The sequence below is a fragment of the Melozone crissalis genome, unplaced genomic scaffold (genome assembly GCF_028551555.1).
Source record: "Melozone crissalis strain CALT ecotype California unplaced genomic scaffold, PUWL_Pcris_2 ptg000088l_1, whole genome shotgun sequence".
NCBI lineage: Eukaryota > Metazoa > Chordata > Aves > Passeriformes > Passerellidae > Melozone > Melozone crissalis.
Window position 1 is genome coordinate 3987540 of NW_026535865.1, and position 14841 is coordinate 4002380.

At 62.0% G+C, this 14841-nt stretch overlaps 2 protein-coding genes across 2 annotated transcripts; one reads left to right on the forward strand and one right to left on the reverse strand.

Moving 5' to 3' along the window:
• Positions 1-2081: 2081 nt before the first annotated feature.
• Positions 2082-7830, reverse strand: PLPPR3 (phospholipid phosphatase related 3). Its single transcript, XM_054291033.1, has 9 exons — positions 7731-7830; positions 7032-7137; positions 6703-6888; positions 6464-6593; positions 5882-6077; positions 5749-5806; positions 5383-5556; positions 5025-5150; positions 2082-3511 (listed from the first exon to the last, which is right to left on the reverse strand). The coding sequence occupies exons 2-9, from the start codon at positions 7104-7106 to the stop codon at positions 2375-2377; spliced, it is 2082 nt and encodes a 693-aa protein (XP_054147008.1). The 5' UTR covers positions 7107-7137; positions 7731-7830; the 3' UTR covers positions 2082-2374.
• Positions 7831-10425: 2595 nt separating this feature from the next.
• On the forward strand, positions 10426-13571 carry LOC128947005 (complement factor D-like). Its single transcript, XM_054291068.1, has 5 exons — positions 10426-10570; positions 10738-10891; positions 11115-11259; positions 11598-11855; positions 13094-13571. Exons 1-5 carry the CDS (start codon positions 10504-10506, stop codon positions 13268-13270), a joined length of 801 nt encoding a protein of 266 aa, XP_054147043.1. The 5' UTR covers positions 10426-10503; the 3' UTR covers positions 13271-13571.
• The last annotated feature ends 1270 nt before the right edge of the window (positions 13572-14841 follow it).

A 14841-nucleotide genomic window follows, 5' to 3' on the forward strand; every position in this document is an offset into this window, starting at 1 on the left:
GCCCATCCCTCTGGGCTGAGCTGCCATTAGGCTCCAGAATATTCCACAGGCGTTTGCACAGCCCTCTGCCTCCAGGGTTACCGAGGGGGTCCTGCCGGAGCCGGGGGCTGCTCAAAGGGACCTCTGTTGTTCCTTGAAAGGCGGATGGGATTTGTAACAGCTGCCCGTGAGAGCCGGGCCCAGGGTCATCGCTCTGGGGTTGCTTCCCTGAGTTCTCTGGGGCCCAGCCCAGGCTTTGCAACCACCGCGGGCATCCCTGAGCCCTTCCCTGGCCCCTCGGACGCTGCTCGGCTGCTGGGGCGGGTGAAGGATCCCCCCGGCGTGGCAGCGATGGTCGGTGTCCCCATGGGAACAGCGGTGGCTTCAGGGGCGTCATGTCCTGTCCTTTCCCACGGCAGAACCCCCGGGACAGCAGAACCGTGTCAGGAGCTGCCTCTGCCTCCTCCCCACCCTGAGCTGGCTCTGAAAAACTGCCCTGAACGCTGCCTTTAACAGGAAAAAACGCAGACTCTGCACCAAAGGGCTCTTCCAGCCCCTGCCCAGAGCCGGGGGAAGGCACTGCCTGCAGGGTGAGCGCCCCAAAGCCCGGTCTTGAGGAAGGAGCACCCTAAAGCCCGGCCTTCCCCACGCCCCCAGCCCCGCGGGGTGGGGAAAGGGAATTAGCCGGAACCCCAAATCGAGGAGCGATTCGGGAATCCCAAATCATAAAGCGAGCCCCGGGGCGGGGCCGGGAGTGGGGCTGAGCCCTTTGTGTGTCACAAAGGCGGGCCCTGCCTCGGGGGACACGCGGGGACTCCGGGCAGAGGGTGTCCCCAAGGGAAAAGGGACACGAGTGGTGCCGAGGCAGAGCCCGGGCTGGAGCTGATGAGTGGGGGCTGACAGCCCCTCCTGCTGCAGCCCTGTGGGGGGAGGATGATGAGGATGAGGATGGTCCCTCCGGACCCCGCGGGTCCCCGAGCGATGCAGCAGCGGCTGTTTGGGGGGGGGGGGGGGCTCCCCAAGGCGAATCGGGGCCGGGGGGGTGCCCGAGACTGCGGGAGCGATGCGGGGCTGCCGGTTGCCATGGAAACCGCTGGGTCAGAGGCGGCGGGAAGCGGCGTGTGACGCCATCGGCACCGCAATGAGCCGTGAGCGCGGGGGCGCCGCGGGGCCGGGAGCCCCCGCACCGCCCCGACCCCCGCCCGGCACCGCCGGAGCGCCGCGTCAATGCCGGTGACCTTCGCCAGCGGCTCCGGGTCACCTCTCCCGTCACCTCTCCGGGTCACCACGGCTGGATGGAGCAGCCCCAGGCCCCTCGTGCTGCTTGGATGGAGTGGGACCCCTCTTCTCCCACCTCCCCCACCCCACCCCACGAGCTGCTGCCACAATCCTCCTGCTAATCCCGGGTGGCTTTTCCAGCACCGAGTCAGGGTTATGTGGATAATCCATATGTTTGCAAGGCAAAGGCTTTGGGATATCCACTGTTAATCCAATTGGCAGTGGCAGTTTGGTGCCATCGGCACAGTGTCCTGTTGGAGGGGGGGGGACACGGCTGCCCCAGCGCTGCTCCCCGGGGCTGGGAACTCCCACAGAGCCCTGGTCCTGCCCCCCCAAACCCAGTCGTGGGATTCAGCTGCCCCCACCTGCCAAAATAACCCAGCCAGGCAACATCCACGTGTTTATTTGCTTTTTAAACCACAGCAGCTCCAGCTGTTGCCCGACATTCGCAGCCTGGAGATCCCCTCCCTGTCCCTGCTCCCCCCAAACCTCGGCTGCAGCCCAGGGCTGCTCGTCCTGGGGCAGAGCTCAGCCCCCACTGCACCCCCACCCCAAAATCCCCCTCTCCTCCAGTCCCTGCAGTATTTACAGCCTCTCACACCCAGAGCCACAGCACTGGGCAGATCCCCCCTCCCAGTCTGTCCACCCTCAGGCTCCCTCAAATAAACCAGGATGGGGGGGTGTCACAGGACCCCCAGCACCCACAAACCCCCACATGAGCTAGGGCCTGCTGCCCCACAGCAGCCTCTTCCCCCTGTTAAACCCCTTAATCTATTCCCCCCAAAGCTTTTCAGCACCATTTGTCCCTCCCCGCCCCCCTACAGACATCCACTTCCAGAGCTGGAATAAAATAACCCCTCGGAAATGTCAGCACCAGTGTTAGAGAGAAAAACAAAGTCAAAAGTGCTTGGAGCTGCCCAGCCCCACAGCGTGTGGGGGGCAGAGCCCCACCAGCTGCCCGAGCAGGAGCAGGGTCCCGTGCTGGGGGTCCCACAGATGTCACCAGCGTGGCCGTGCTGGTCCAGAGCAAATCCAGCCCCATCCTGCCATCCCCTGCAGAGGCACCCCAGCATCACAGAGCCCCCCAAATCAGGGCAGGGGCTTCGGGCACCGGGGCTCAGTCCTTAAACCTGCGGCCTGCCTGCATCTTCTTGTAGTACAGGTCCACCTCGCTGTCCCCTGGCCCGTCCCGCTCGGCCGGCTTCCTCCTCAGCGTGGAGTCACGGCTGGCTGTGGCCAGCAGCCCCTCAGGGGGGGCTTCCACCCGCTCCCCACCACCCCCTGCTGCCCCCGGGATGGCGGCCAGGCTGCCGTAGCGCGGCTCGTCCTGCTCCATGTCGCTGACAGAGGAGCCGGGCGAGACGCCGGCGCTCTTGGCGGGGCGGAAGCCGTGGAAATCCTTCCCCACCTCACCCAGCTCGTAGGTGTCTGACCCCTCCGGCCCCTTCGGCCCCGATTTCCACTCCCAGGGCCCGTTGCCAGCGGAGAGGTGGACAACGGGGTGGTGAGGGGCGTGGGCGTCGATGGTGATGATGCTGGAGCTGTCGCGCTCCGAGGGCGAGCGGTACTGTGAGGAGTCAGAGCTGGTGGAGGACGAGGACGTCTCCGAGTGCTTGGGCGTGACGGAGACGAGGCCCTGCTGCTTGGACATGGCGATGACCTGCATCAGGCGCGGGGGGTTGGCCACCCTCTGCGCTCCCCCCTTCTCTGCCACCATCACCCACTTGGCCCTCACGGCCGCCCCGCTGCCGGCTGCGGCCCCGGCGCCCGCCTGGCTCTCCTCGGGGATGTGCACCAGCTGCGAGGCGCCCGGCCGGGGCTGGATCAGCACACGGGGCCCCATGGCTGCCCGTTCAGCTGAGCGTGCCTGCACCGTGGGGTACAGAGAGGGGGGCACCTCCTCACCGGGCTCCCCCACAGCCCGGCCCTGCGCCGCCTCCTCGGCCAGCGTCATGCTCCGACCCTCCAGTGACTTCTGCTTCCACTCGGTGATGAGCTGCTTGGAGCGCGAGGCGTCCACGGGCACGTGGATGGTCATGTGGCGCCGCGCGGGGTCGTCCATGGAGGGCGTGTTGACGCGGGGCAGGGTGTTGCTGAAGGTCACCATGTTCTCCTTGCCCATGGGGCTGCGTGGGGCCAGCAGGTCCACGTCCACGCTGGCCCGTTTCAGGCTGCCCAGGGAGTTCTTCTCGCGGGGCACTGGCCGGGCCGCCTCCTCCAGGCGCGCCTGCGGGTTCAGCTCGTCGGTGCTCACCTGGAGGGGGATGCAGTTGTTCCAGATTGCAAGGCAAGGTGTTTTCTGTTAACATCTGTATGGCAGATTATCTTTTGTCAGGTGGGCAGTTTGCCTTATCTCTCTCTTTGAGTGACCACATTCACACGTCCCTCAGGAGGGGACATCTGCTGATAACAGCTATTGAATGTCACTGCATGGCTGATAAGAACTACAGCATCCCACTGGGAGATGGGAGCCCAGAGGGAGGAGCCAAGCATTCCTGCCTGGATATAATCTGGAGATTCTGGAACCTCAGCCAAGCATTCCTACCTGGATATAATCTGGAGATTCTGGAACACCAGCCAAGCATTGCTACCCAGATATAATCCAGAGGTTTTTGAGACACCAGCACAGCTTCTCCACTGGATTCCCCAGAGGAACAGCAGCTGCCTCTTCTTCCACAGGATCTTCAGAGGAAGAATACATCCTTCCCTACAGATCCCCCTTGCTCCAACAGAACCACCCCTGACACTGCAGGAGGGCTGCAGCCACAATTCCAATGGGACTGCCACCAACACCCTGACCCACAGGGTGTCAGGTGTGTTCTGACTCTGTCTGTGTTGTTCTAGTTTACTGCATTGTTTATTTTATCCTTTTCTTTTTTTTCCTATTAAAGAGCTGTTATTTCTTGCTCCCATATTTTTTGCCTGAGAGCCCGTTAATTTAAAATTTATAGCAATTCAGAGGGGTGGGGAGGGTTTACATTCTCCATTTCAGGGGAGGCTCCTGCCTTCCTTCGCAGAGTCCTTTCTTTCCAAACCAAGACACAATATGGGTAAATGAAAGTGGTATGGAATATAATCTTATACCCTAAAGAGTTGCAGCTGAACCAATTACTAAAGATTAGGAGCAGGCCTCATTTTAACAGGCCACACCTGTAGCCAATAATAAGAAGAGTGTTACAGAACAGTAGATTGGTTGGTTGAGGGATCTGGAGTCAGTTGTGTTGCAGACATCTTTTATGAAAAGTCCTTCCCTTAGGATTTTTCCTCCTGAGAAGCTGAGAGGCCTCAGGAGGAAAATGTAAACATTGATTATCTGCTGCTGTGGAATGCAACAGGTAAATCTGTGATTGGCCCATGTTGGTTGTTTCTAATTAATGGCCAATCACTGTCAGCTGGCTCGGACTCTCTGTCCAAGACAAAAGTTTTTGCTATCATTCCTTCTTATTCTATTCTTAGCTTAGCCTTCTTTTGAAATCCTTTCTTCTATTCTTTTAGTATAGTTTTAATGTAATATATACCATAAAATAATAAATCAAGCCTTCTGAAACATGGAGTCAAATCCTGTCTCTTCCCTCACCCTGAGACCCCTGTGAACACCGTCACACAGTTGGCTACTGTGAGGACAAGGAAGAGTCAGAGGACAAGGAAGAGTCAGTACCTGGAGGAGCTGCCTACAAGAAACATCAAGGAGGCACAAAACTCCAGCAATATGGAGCCTTTGCAATGTAATGACAAGGGAACTCTTGCACAATGATGACAGCACTCACAGATTTGTTCTGGTGGTAGACAGAGTCGTGGCCCCTCTGTGTCAGCGCCCGCAGCGCGTCCTTGGCCGGTGCCTGGGCTGGGACCCGCTCCGTTGGGGCACGGAAATTGCCAACAGCATGGAAAGCCTGTGGGAAGGAGAACCAGAAAATCCTAGAATGGTTTGTGTTGGGAAGGACTTTTAAAGGTCATCTAGTCCAATATCCCTGCCACTAGATGAGGTTGCTCCAAGCCCTGTCTAGCCTAGCCTTGAACAATTCCAGGGATGGCATAGCCACAGCTGCTCTGGAGAGTTTGGAGTCAAACAGCCCCACAGCATCCCCCAGCCCCTCCCTGGGCATGGGCAGGAGCAGCACCCACCAGGTAGGCAGCAATGCCAGCGCCGATCAGGAAGCCCACGTAGACATCGGCGGGGTGGCTGCGGTACTGGGTGATCTGGGTCAGGCCACAGATGCCAGCAGCGATGGCAAAGGCAAAGACCAGGATGGGCTTGAGGAGCTTGGTGCTGTCCGAGATGATGGAGTTGAAATACATCTGGGGCAGGAACAGGCTGTTAGTCACAACCCTGGCCATGCACAGAGCTCTTGGGTGCGTGTGGAGCTGCAGGTGCCTGCACACACACCCAGCTTGGGTGCAGAATATTGGGCAGAGCTTGTCTGTGCAAACAAGAGAGGGACACAGCTGCCCATGGCATGGGACTTGTGCCAAGCAGCGCTGGGGACTCACCGACACATAGACAGCAGCAAAAGCTGAGAGTGTGGCGTGCTGGGATGGGAAGGTCTTCCTGCAGGGAGAAGGGACATGGTTGGGACAGGGCAGGAGGACTGGCAGTGCCACACAGGGCTCCCCTGGCACATACCTGGCAGAGAGGATGGCGTGCTTGTCGGTGCCTGAGCAGATGTCCTGGGTGATGTAGGGGTTGGCATCGCAGGGAGTGCCCAGCAGGGTGTAGTTGGGCTTGCACACAGTCAGGAAGAAGGGAGCGTGGTAGCCTGTGGCCAGCTGGATGACGTCTGTCACCAGGGCTGTGGCACAGAGCCCGAACACGTGGACACCTGGGGGTGGAACAGGACAGTGGGGCAGCCAGGACCCACCCAGCCCTGGGGCACCCACTGGGATGGGGACAGTGGGGCAGCCGGGACCCACCCAGCCCTGGAGCACCCACTGGGATGGGGACAGTGGGGCAGCCAGGACTCACCCAGCCCTGGGGCACCCACTGGGATGGGGACAGTGGGGCAGCCGGGACCCACCCAGCCCTGGGGCACCCACTGGGATGGGGACAGTGGGGCAGCCAGGACTCACCCAGCCCTGGGGCACCCACTGGGATGGGTCCAATGCAGTGTCCAGGGTCTGTGTGGGGCTGTGCTCCTGCTGTCACAGCCAGGGTGGCCCCACATCCCCTCCAGCCCCCGGATCCTACCCAGGCCGTGGCACAACGTACCCACAAACCTGACGGTGCGGCGCAGGAAGGAGTTGAAGTTGCAGCCGCCGGCGTTGATGCTGCCCTCGGCACCAGCACGACCCTTCAGCCGGGACTGCAGGCAGTACACCATGCCCTCCCCGACCATGATCTGGGAAGGAACCCAGGCCTGGGTTGTTGGCAGAGCCCCCCTGATGGATGCTGGGCGCTGCCAGGCACCGGGAGCACCCCAATCCCCATTGGGACAAACCCGGACGCACCGAGGCGGCGGGCGCGGCGAAGGCCAGGCTGAGCAGCATCAGCAGCGGGATGAGCTCCTCGTTGGTCTCCACGTAGGGCATGGAGAGAGCCCGGTCATGGCACTGGAAACCCACCTTGGCCGGCTTGAAGAGGTCCGTGAGCTCCAGGAAATAGAGCGTCACCACGGAGGAGGCCACGATGGGCAGCTGGGGGGGACAGAGGGGGGACCAACGACCCCCAGAGCGATGGCACCGCACAGAACGGGGCACAGAACCCAACCTGCTGTGCCAGGGAAGGGGACAGAGCCCCTGCACAGCCCCCAGGCCGTGCCCACCCTCCCCACACCCACCTCCACGAAGTAGAAGCAGGGCAGGAGTGTCATGCTGTCCTTGGGGGCGCGGGTTTTCTCCTTGGGGGGGATCATGGTCCTGGGCAGGCACAGGGGTCCCACCAGGCTGTGGGGGCATCAACGTCACCACATGGCAGGCACGGTCACCACTGGTCACCCCTCCAAATCTGTGGAGGAGGATGAGCCCCCCGAGCCACTCCCCGGCCCTGCAGGGACACCCCCTGTCCCTCCTGGTCACCCCCAGGTCCCAGCAGTGCCCCCCTCATCAGGCTGGGACTGGGGGTGCCCCCAGCGCCCCAGGGGTGCCCAGCCGAGCCAGGGGCTGTGACAACAACAGGTGGGGCGGAGGCTCTGTCGCGACAGGCGGTCACCACCGCGACAGGCTGGATGCGGAGGGCGTGCAGAGGGGGGTGTGCCCGCAGAGCCGGGCATGGGGCTCCCCGAACCCTCCCGGCCCAACCCCACGAGATTGCACCGAAACGGGGATGCAGCGACGAGGGGCAATGAAAGGAAGGGGTGATGGGGGGGAAATACCGGGGGATTTACCGGGGGTATCACCGGGAGGGCGGGGGCGCAGCGGGAACCTCCCCTTGGCACGGACGGTGCCGCAGCCGCGGGCGGGGGTCGGGGACGGGAGGATGGGGAGGGGGTGTCGGGGGAGGAGGAGGAGGAGGAGCGGCCCCTTTGTGTCCCACTCACCTCGGCGGCGGCCCCGGGGCTCGGCGGCGGCCGGGGGTGGGGGGATGTCCCCGTGTCCCCGCGATCCGGGATGCTCCTGCCTCGGCGGAGCGCGGGGAGCGGCGGCTTCCTCCGCCCCCGCCGCCTCCTCCTCCTCCTCCTCCTCCTCCTCCCTCGCCCGCCGCCCCCCGCTCCGCCCCGCAGCCCCCGGCCCCTCCCGGGGCGCCGAGCCCCCAACGAGCCCCCTTGGAGCCCCCGCCGGTGCAGGGATGGGGTCTGGGGGGGGTCTGGGGGGGTCGGGGGGGAGAAGGAGGAGAGACAAAGGGCGGGCGGGGCCGAGCACAGCAGCGGGAGCGACCTCGCTCCGCACCGTGCCCTGGCACCGGGGGGCCCCGGGGCCGCCCCCAACCCATCGCCAGCCCCCTCGATCAACCTTTGTCCCCCTGTGCTGCTGGGGTGGTGCCCCCTGCCCCAAGGCCCCTCCTGGCCGGCAGAGACCCCTCCCCTGCATTGGCTTGGGGGGATCCGAGGGGTGGTGCCACACCACGGGGGTGAGATGTGACCCCAAAACCACGGGGGTGAGATTTGACCCCAAAACCACGGAGGGGTGAGTTTTGACCCCAAAATTCACCACCCCAGAGCTCTGCCAGCCTCCCTGGGCTCTCTCGGCCGGGAGTGCTTTGCCTGCCCGTGGCACCCGAGGGTTTCAGGGAAGGATTCCTAGACCCAAGCTCGCAAACAGCCCCAAGGACAGTGTCAGGGGCCACCCTCAAGCAGGAGCCTCGTGTCTCCCAGATTTGGGCCTGGGGAGGGAGGTGGGTGCAGCTCCCTTTGCTGTCTGGAGGCTCCCAGACCCTCCTGGCAGAGGCAGCAGCCCCCAGCCCCATCCTCACCCTGCAGAGGATCCCATCTGTGCCCTACCCCATATCCCACCCTGTGCCCCATTCCCTGCACCCCACACTCGCTTCTTCCCCCCCAGCCACCCTCTCCCGGTCCGGGGTCTCCTCACGGTGCCCTCGTTCCATTTTTGGCCCTAAGTGTGCAGAAATCTCCCGGCGTATTTAACACGGAAATCCCGAATCCCTGCAAGCTGCGATTAAGCTGCGGAAAATCCCGGATTTGAGCCGGGCTCAGCCCCCTCCCCACAACGCCCCCACCCTGCTCCGACCCCTGCCCAGCGTGGGGACAGCGGGGAGGGGGAGCCACCACTGCAGAGGGACACCTGAGGGACAGAGGGACAGAGGGACAGAGGGACACCTGAGGGACAGAGGGACAGAGGGACACCTGAGGGACACCTGAGGGACAGAGGGACACCTGAGCCTCGGGGACCTCCCTGTGGGTGTGTCCGGCCACTTGCTGACCACTGGCCTGGGGGATTGGGGGGTCAGAAATCGAGGGGATGGGGGGGTCTGAGCAGCTGGACAAAGGGAATGTGGGGGTGTAAAAGCTGGTGGAGCAGGGAAAGGAGAGGATGGGTGACCCCTGGAGCCCTGCTCAGCCAGATCCTGCTCTTGGTAGCCACGGTGGCCATCCCAGCAAGGTGGGAAGGCAGCGGGATCTGGAGGAGCAGTGAGAGGCTCCGTGTAGGAGTGTCAGGGGTAGGATGGTTGGGATGGACAGAGATGAGAGATCTCTGCAGCCAGGTTGTGGAACTTGGGGTTCATTGCAAAGGGCCTGGGTGCAGGGCCCTGCTGGGAGCTGCAGCCACAGCTCAGAGCAGGCTGAGAGGAGAGAGGGGAGAGAGGATGAGAGGGTGAGAGAGTAAGGGAGTAAAAGGGGTAAGAGAGCGAAGTTCCCGTTACAAAACAATAAATCTTCTTCTGTGTTGAATATTCTAATTCTCACTAACCAATCTAGTACAATATACAAATCCTACAGCATTTCCATACAGCCTATAAGAATCATTACATTACCATACTGTGTTACATTTTAAACCCTAAAAACTCCTCTTTGGACCCCTTCTGCCAAGCTGGCAGGGTCTGCTCTGATCCTTTAGCCTGTCTGCAAGCAGAGGGTGTTGTTCCATCAAAAGGGGATCACCTTCAGCCAGCCACACCATTGTTTTCCAGTTGTTCAGTAACTGAGGGATGTCAAAGCTTGCTTTCATTTCAATCTCCCTTATAGTTTCTATATTCTCAGAATCTTTTGCCAAGCAATCATATTTATAAGGCTTTCCTGTTTCACCTTCCCCAGCAGCTCCGGGGCCGGGCCCGGGATGGGGCTCCGGGCGGGAGCCGGGGCGGTGGCTCCGCTCAGCGGCACCGGGCAGAAAGGCAGCGGGGAGCGGGGCAGCCACGGCCACCGGCATCGCTGACAGCGCCCCTGGGCTGCCGTCACCCCCCAGAGCCCCGCATGCGATGGGGGATGCGATGGGTGACCGGACGGGTTTGCACCCCTGGGCACGCAGCACCCACCAGGGACCGGCCCCCCATCCGAACGGGGAGGGCTGGGATTGAATTTCCCGTATTCCTCTTTTGCCAAAAGCCTGAACTTTTCCAGCGTTTTTAAACCCCGGCGCAGAAATCCCCGGCGGCGGGTGCCAGGGCCGGCAGCTGGGCCGGGCTGTTTCCTCCTCCCGCGCTGTTTGTGCCGGGAACTCTTGACCCCTTTTATAAGCTGAATATTTCAAAACATTCAGCCCACGCTGCGGAAACCCCCCCGCTCCCTCCTCCCCTCCTTTTCCTGCCCCAAACTGGACATAAAAGCGAGTCCCAGCCCCAGCCCGGGGTGAGCAGCGTCCTCCCTGCCCCCCAAAACCCCGGGGTGGGTTTTGGGCATCCCCAGCTCTGCAGCCATGGGGCCAAACCCTGCTCCCATCCTCATCCTCGCTCTGCTGCTGCTCCTCTGGGCCCCAGTGGATGGTGAGTGCTCCCCCCACACCCCAGGGCAGTGACACAGCACGGGGGTCCCTGCTCAGCCCCCCAATTCCTGCAGCCAGGTGCTGCTGCAGCCCACGAGGAGGGGTCTGGGGGTGTGGGAAGGGACCACGGGAGTGACACTGCTCAGTGTCCCCGGCCTCTGTCTGCAGGGCAGCCCCGCGGACGGATCCTGAGGGGCTCTGAAGCCAAGCCCCACCTGAAGCCCTACATGGCCTCGCTGCAGCTGGACGGGCAGCACGTCTGCGGGGGTTTCCTGATCGCCCCGCAGTGGGTGCTGAGCGCTGCCCACTGCATGGAGGAGACGTGAGTGTGCCTGGGGGGGGGGTCGGTGCAGGGCTGGGGGGCTGCAGGGCTCAGGGCAAATCCCACTGTGGGACCCCAGGGTCAGAATGTGGGACTCAGCTCTCACCTGCACAGAGGGCTGTAGGGATTCCTGGGGCTCTGCAACCCCCCCACAGCACCCCATTTCCATGGCTGGTGGCAATGACACCCCCAATTGTTTGTCCCACTCTCTGATCTCTTCCAGGGATGGCAAACTCTTCCAGGTGCTGCTGGGTGCCCACTCGCTGACGCAGCCCGAGCCCCACAAACGCCTGTACCGAGTGCGTGCCCAGTTCCCCCACCCCGGCAGCAACATCCACAACAACAAGGATGACCTGCTCCTCCTCCAGGTGGGCTGCTGGCACCCTCCTCCCCACCGGGCGCAGCCCCATTCCTGCAAATCCCACTGTTCTACGGTGGAGGAAATCCTCAGGGTCAGGCTGGGCATTCCTCCCTCCCTGTCCTATGGGAGCATCCCTGCTTCCCCCAGCTGTGACCAAATGCCTCCATCCTCCTCAGAGCTCCAGCTCTGCTCTCTGGCTGCATCCTGGGGCTCCAACCAGGAGGGGAAGCCCTGAGGGTGGCTGAGGCCAGGGTGGTTTCAGTGTCAGGGCTGGGCTGACCGTGCCCTGCTTGGGTAAGTGTGACCTGCCCTTGTGACCCGGCTCCCCCTGTGGTTTTGCGGCAGCTGGAGGAGGAAGCGGAGCTGAACACGGACGTGCGGGTGCTGCCCTTCCAGCGGGAGGACAGGGACGTGGCGGCCGACACGGTGTGCGAGGTGGCGGGCTGGGGCACCACGGACCACAGCGGCACCCGGCCGGACAAACTGCAGCAGCTGGAGCGGCCCGTGATCAGCAGGGACGTCTGCAACCACCGCACCCGCCACGACGGCACCATCACCCCCAACATGATGTGCACCGACTCCCGCAGGAAGGACACCTGCAAGGTACCACCCATAGATCCACGCAGGGATGAGGGGCACAATGGCCAGTGCCTGGGAGAGGTGAGGGGCTGAGGAGGAGGAGGGGACATGGTCCCCAGGGTGGGTGCCCCCTGTGCTGGGGTGTCCTGGCAAACCCTTGGTCCTAAAAAACCCTCAGCATCATCCAGAACATGATGTGCACAGGCTCCTGCAGGAAGGACACCTGCAAGGTACCACCCATAGATCCACGCAGGGATGAGGGGCACAATGCCCAGAGCCTGGGAGAGGCTGCGGGGCAGGGGTGGGGGGCAGCATCCAGGGGTGGGTTCTCCTTGTGAAGGGGTATCCCAGCAAACCTTGGCACCATCACCCCCAACATGATGTGCACCGACTCCTGCAGGAAGGACACCTGCAAGGTACCAAACATTCAATAAGCATTCACGCAGGGCTGGGAGGGGACAGTGGGCACAATGCCCAGAGGCTGGGAGAGCTGCAGAGCAGGAGGGGACAGCGTGCCCAGGGTGGGTTCTCCTTGTGCTGGGGTGTCCTGGCAAACCCTTGGCACCATCACCCACAACGTGATGTGCACCGACTCCTGCAGGATGCAGGAAATACACGTGCAAGGTACCACAAACCCACCATGGATCCATGCAGGGCTGGGAGGGGGCAGTGGGCACAATGCCCAGAGCCTGGGAGAGGCTGTGGAGGAGGAGGGGGCAGCGTCCTCGGGGTGGGTTCTCCTTGTGATGGGGTATCCTGGAAAACCCTTGGCACCATCACCCCCAGCATGATGTGCACTGACTCCTGCAAGAAGGACACCTGCAAAGTACCACACACCCAGGGCTGGGAGGGGGCAGTGGGCACAATGCCCACAGCCTGGGAGAGGTGAAGGGTTGAGGAGGAGGAGGAGGGGGCAGCGTCCCCGGGGTGGGTTCTCCTTGTGCTGGGGTGTCCTGACAAATCCTTGGTCTTAGCAAGCCCTTGGCACCGTCACCCCCAACATGATGTGCACCGACTCCTGCAGGAAATACACCTGCAAGGTACCAAACACTCAGCAAGGATCCACGCAAGGCTGGGAGGGTGCAATGGGGAGAGGCAAGGGGCTGCAGAGCAGGAGGGGACAGCATCTCCGGGTTGGTGCCCCTTGCTATCCACTGCACAGCAGCTCACAGGAGCCTGGAGGAAGAAGGAACGAGGGGTGGGAGATGGGCTGGGATGTCCTAGCAAAGCCTTGGCCGTACTGATGAGGGCCGGTCCTGCAGGGAGACTCCGGCGGGCCGCTGGTGTGCGGCGGGGTGGCCGAGGGAGTGCTCACTGCCGGCTCCCGCGTCTGCGGCAACTACAAGAAGCCGGCCATCTACACCCGCATCGCCCCCTACGCCGACTGGATCGACAGCGTCATGGCCTCTGCCGCCCATGGGGAGGGGGACACCCGCTGAGGGCACCCCGGGGACCTGCTCCTTGCCAGGCTTGCTGCTGCCAGCGCGGCCAGAGCACAGCCAGTGCTGCCCTGCCCCGTGCCGCGGGCCCCCAGCGCTGCCCACCCCGCTGCCAGCGCGTCCCCACCAGCCAGGAGGGAGGGCTGGGCCAGGGGGTGGGTGAGGAACCCAACAAGGGGGTCCCTGGCCCCCCACTCACAAAGCACAGGGCCCGGGTGGGGGAGAATTGGGGGTCACAGCCCTCGAGAGGCTTTGCTGAAGGTGCTCAGAACGCTGCCTGCGACCGCTGCAATAAAGCGATGATGATGATGATGATGATGATGATCCTGCAGAGCTGCTGGGCTGGAGTGGCGACAAGGAGGGAGATGGGGGGGTCTGTGCAGGAGGCCCCCCAAGGAGGAGCTGGACACGAGGTGGGACACGCTGAGGTTGTGCCCTTGGGGACGGTGTGGCCTTGGGAGGGAGCTGGGGACACATCCTGCAGTGTGGCCACAATACCATCGAGATCTGGGGCATTGTGTGAACATTGGAAAGCAGAATTTGCCTGTAGCTGATATGGCAGTGGCAGCTCTGGCTCCCACAGTGGGATCCATGCTGGATTCTCACTGGGATCCTCTTTTCCCAGGAGCTGAGGGGCAGGACAGGGCAAAGCCACCTTTCCACCACACCCTGGTGACCCCCAGAGCCCTGCCAGACCCTTCCATCCCATCCCAGAAGCTCCATCATCAGCAGGGAGATGAGTGGGACATCAATGTGTCCCCATCCCCCTGCTCTGCTGCTGTTCCCAATCAAACATTAACTAACCCCAAACCTGTTCTATGAGGAGCTCACAGAGGGCCCTGTCTGAGTTTTACTTACAGGGGAAAAGAGCCTTAATAAGGTGCAGTTTCCTAATTAGCCATTTGATTGTTCCTAATTAGCAGCAGAGCAGAGAGAGGGGGTGAGGTCTGTGCAGCTCTTAGAGCTCTGTGCAGTGAAACACTCGCTGGAGTCGAGGGATGAACTCTGTCACCAGCTCCAGTTCTCAAGAATAATGAAATCACGGTTCCAGAGGGAAAGGAATGTACTAAGACTCTTAAATGCTCTGTGGGGACCTGGAATTGCTGGCTGGGATGCAACAGCAGAGAAAGCTCCAGGATTTTCCCCCTAAGAGCTGAAGGAGCTGTGGGAGAGGAGCAGCCCCAGATCAGCCCCAGGGTGGCTCCTCAAGGTTGTGATTTCCTGCCCAGGGCAGCAGCAGCTGAGGGGAAAGGAGGGCAAAAATGTGAAAGGATTTTTGGCTGCACCAGGAATGCTCCTTCTCTGGCACACTCAAGTGTCCAGCCTTGCTGGAGCTGGAGGCTTGCACAACCCCAAGGATCTGATGTTTTTTCCTCGAGTGTCCATAAGGCAAACCTTGAAAACATCCATTTATCCAATGATGGTGGTTCCTTTCCTGACAGATGCTCTGGCTGCCCTCCCCACTGACCTGGCCCCACACTGGGCAGCCACGTCACAGCACAGAAACAAAGCACAAACACTTGGTTCTGTACAAAATCAGGAGAATTTTTATTTACAACAGCAAGAGGCAA

What these genes read in the sequence shown, in the direction of transcription:
- PLPPR3 (XM_054291033.1), bottom strand. Translation starts at nt 7,106, where the DNA reads ATGATCCCCCCCAAGGAGAAAACCCGCGCCCCCAAGGACAGCATGACA. An exon ending in CCTGCTTCTACTTCGTGGAG is followed by an intron (nt 6,889 to 7,031) that starts GTGGGTGTGGGG and finishes TGTCCCCCCCAG; the next exon opens with CTGCCCATCGTGGCCTCCTC. An exon ending in TCTACCACCAGAACAAATCT is followed by an intron (nt 3,512 to 5,024) that starts GTGAGTGCTGTC and finishes ATCCCCCTCCAG; the next exon opens with GTGAGCACCGACGAGCTGAA.
- LOC128947005 (XM_054291068.1), top strand. Translation starts at nt 10,504, where the DNA reads ATGGGGCCAAACCCTGCTCCCATCCTCATCCTCGCTCTGCTGCTGCTC. An exon ending in GCCCACTGCATGGAGGAGAC is followed by an intron (nt 10,892 to 11,114) that starts GTGAGTGTGCCT and finishes GATCTCTTCCAG; the next exon opens with GGATGGCAAACTCTTCCAGG. An exon ending in GCAGGAAGGACACCTGCAAG is followed by an intron (nt 11,856 to 13,093) that starts GTACCACCCATA and finishes CCGGTCCTGCAG; the next exon opens with GGAGACTCCGGCGGGCCGCT.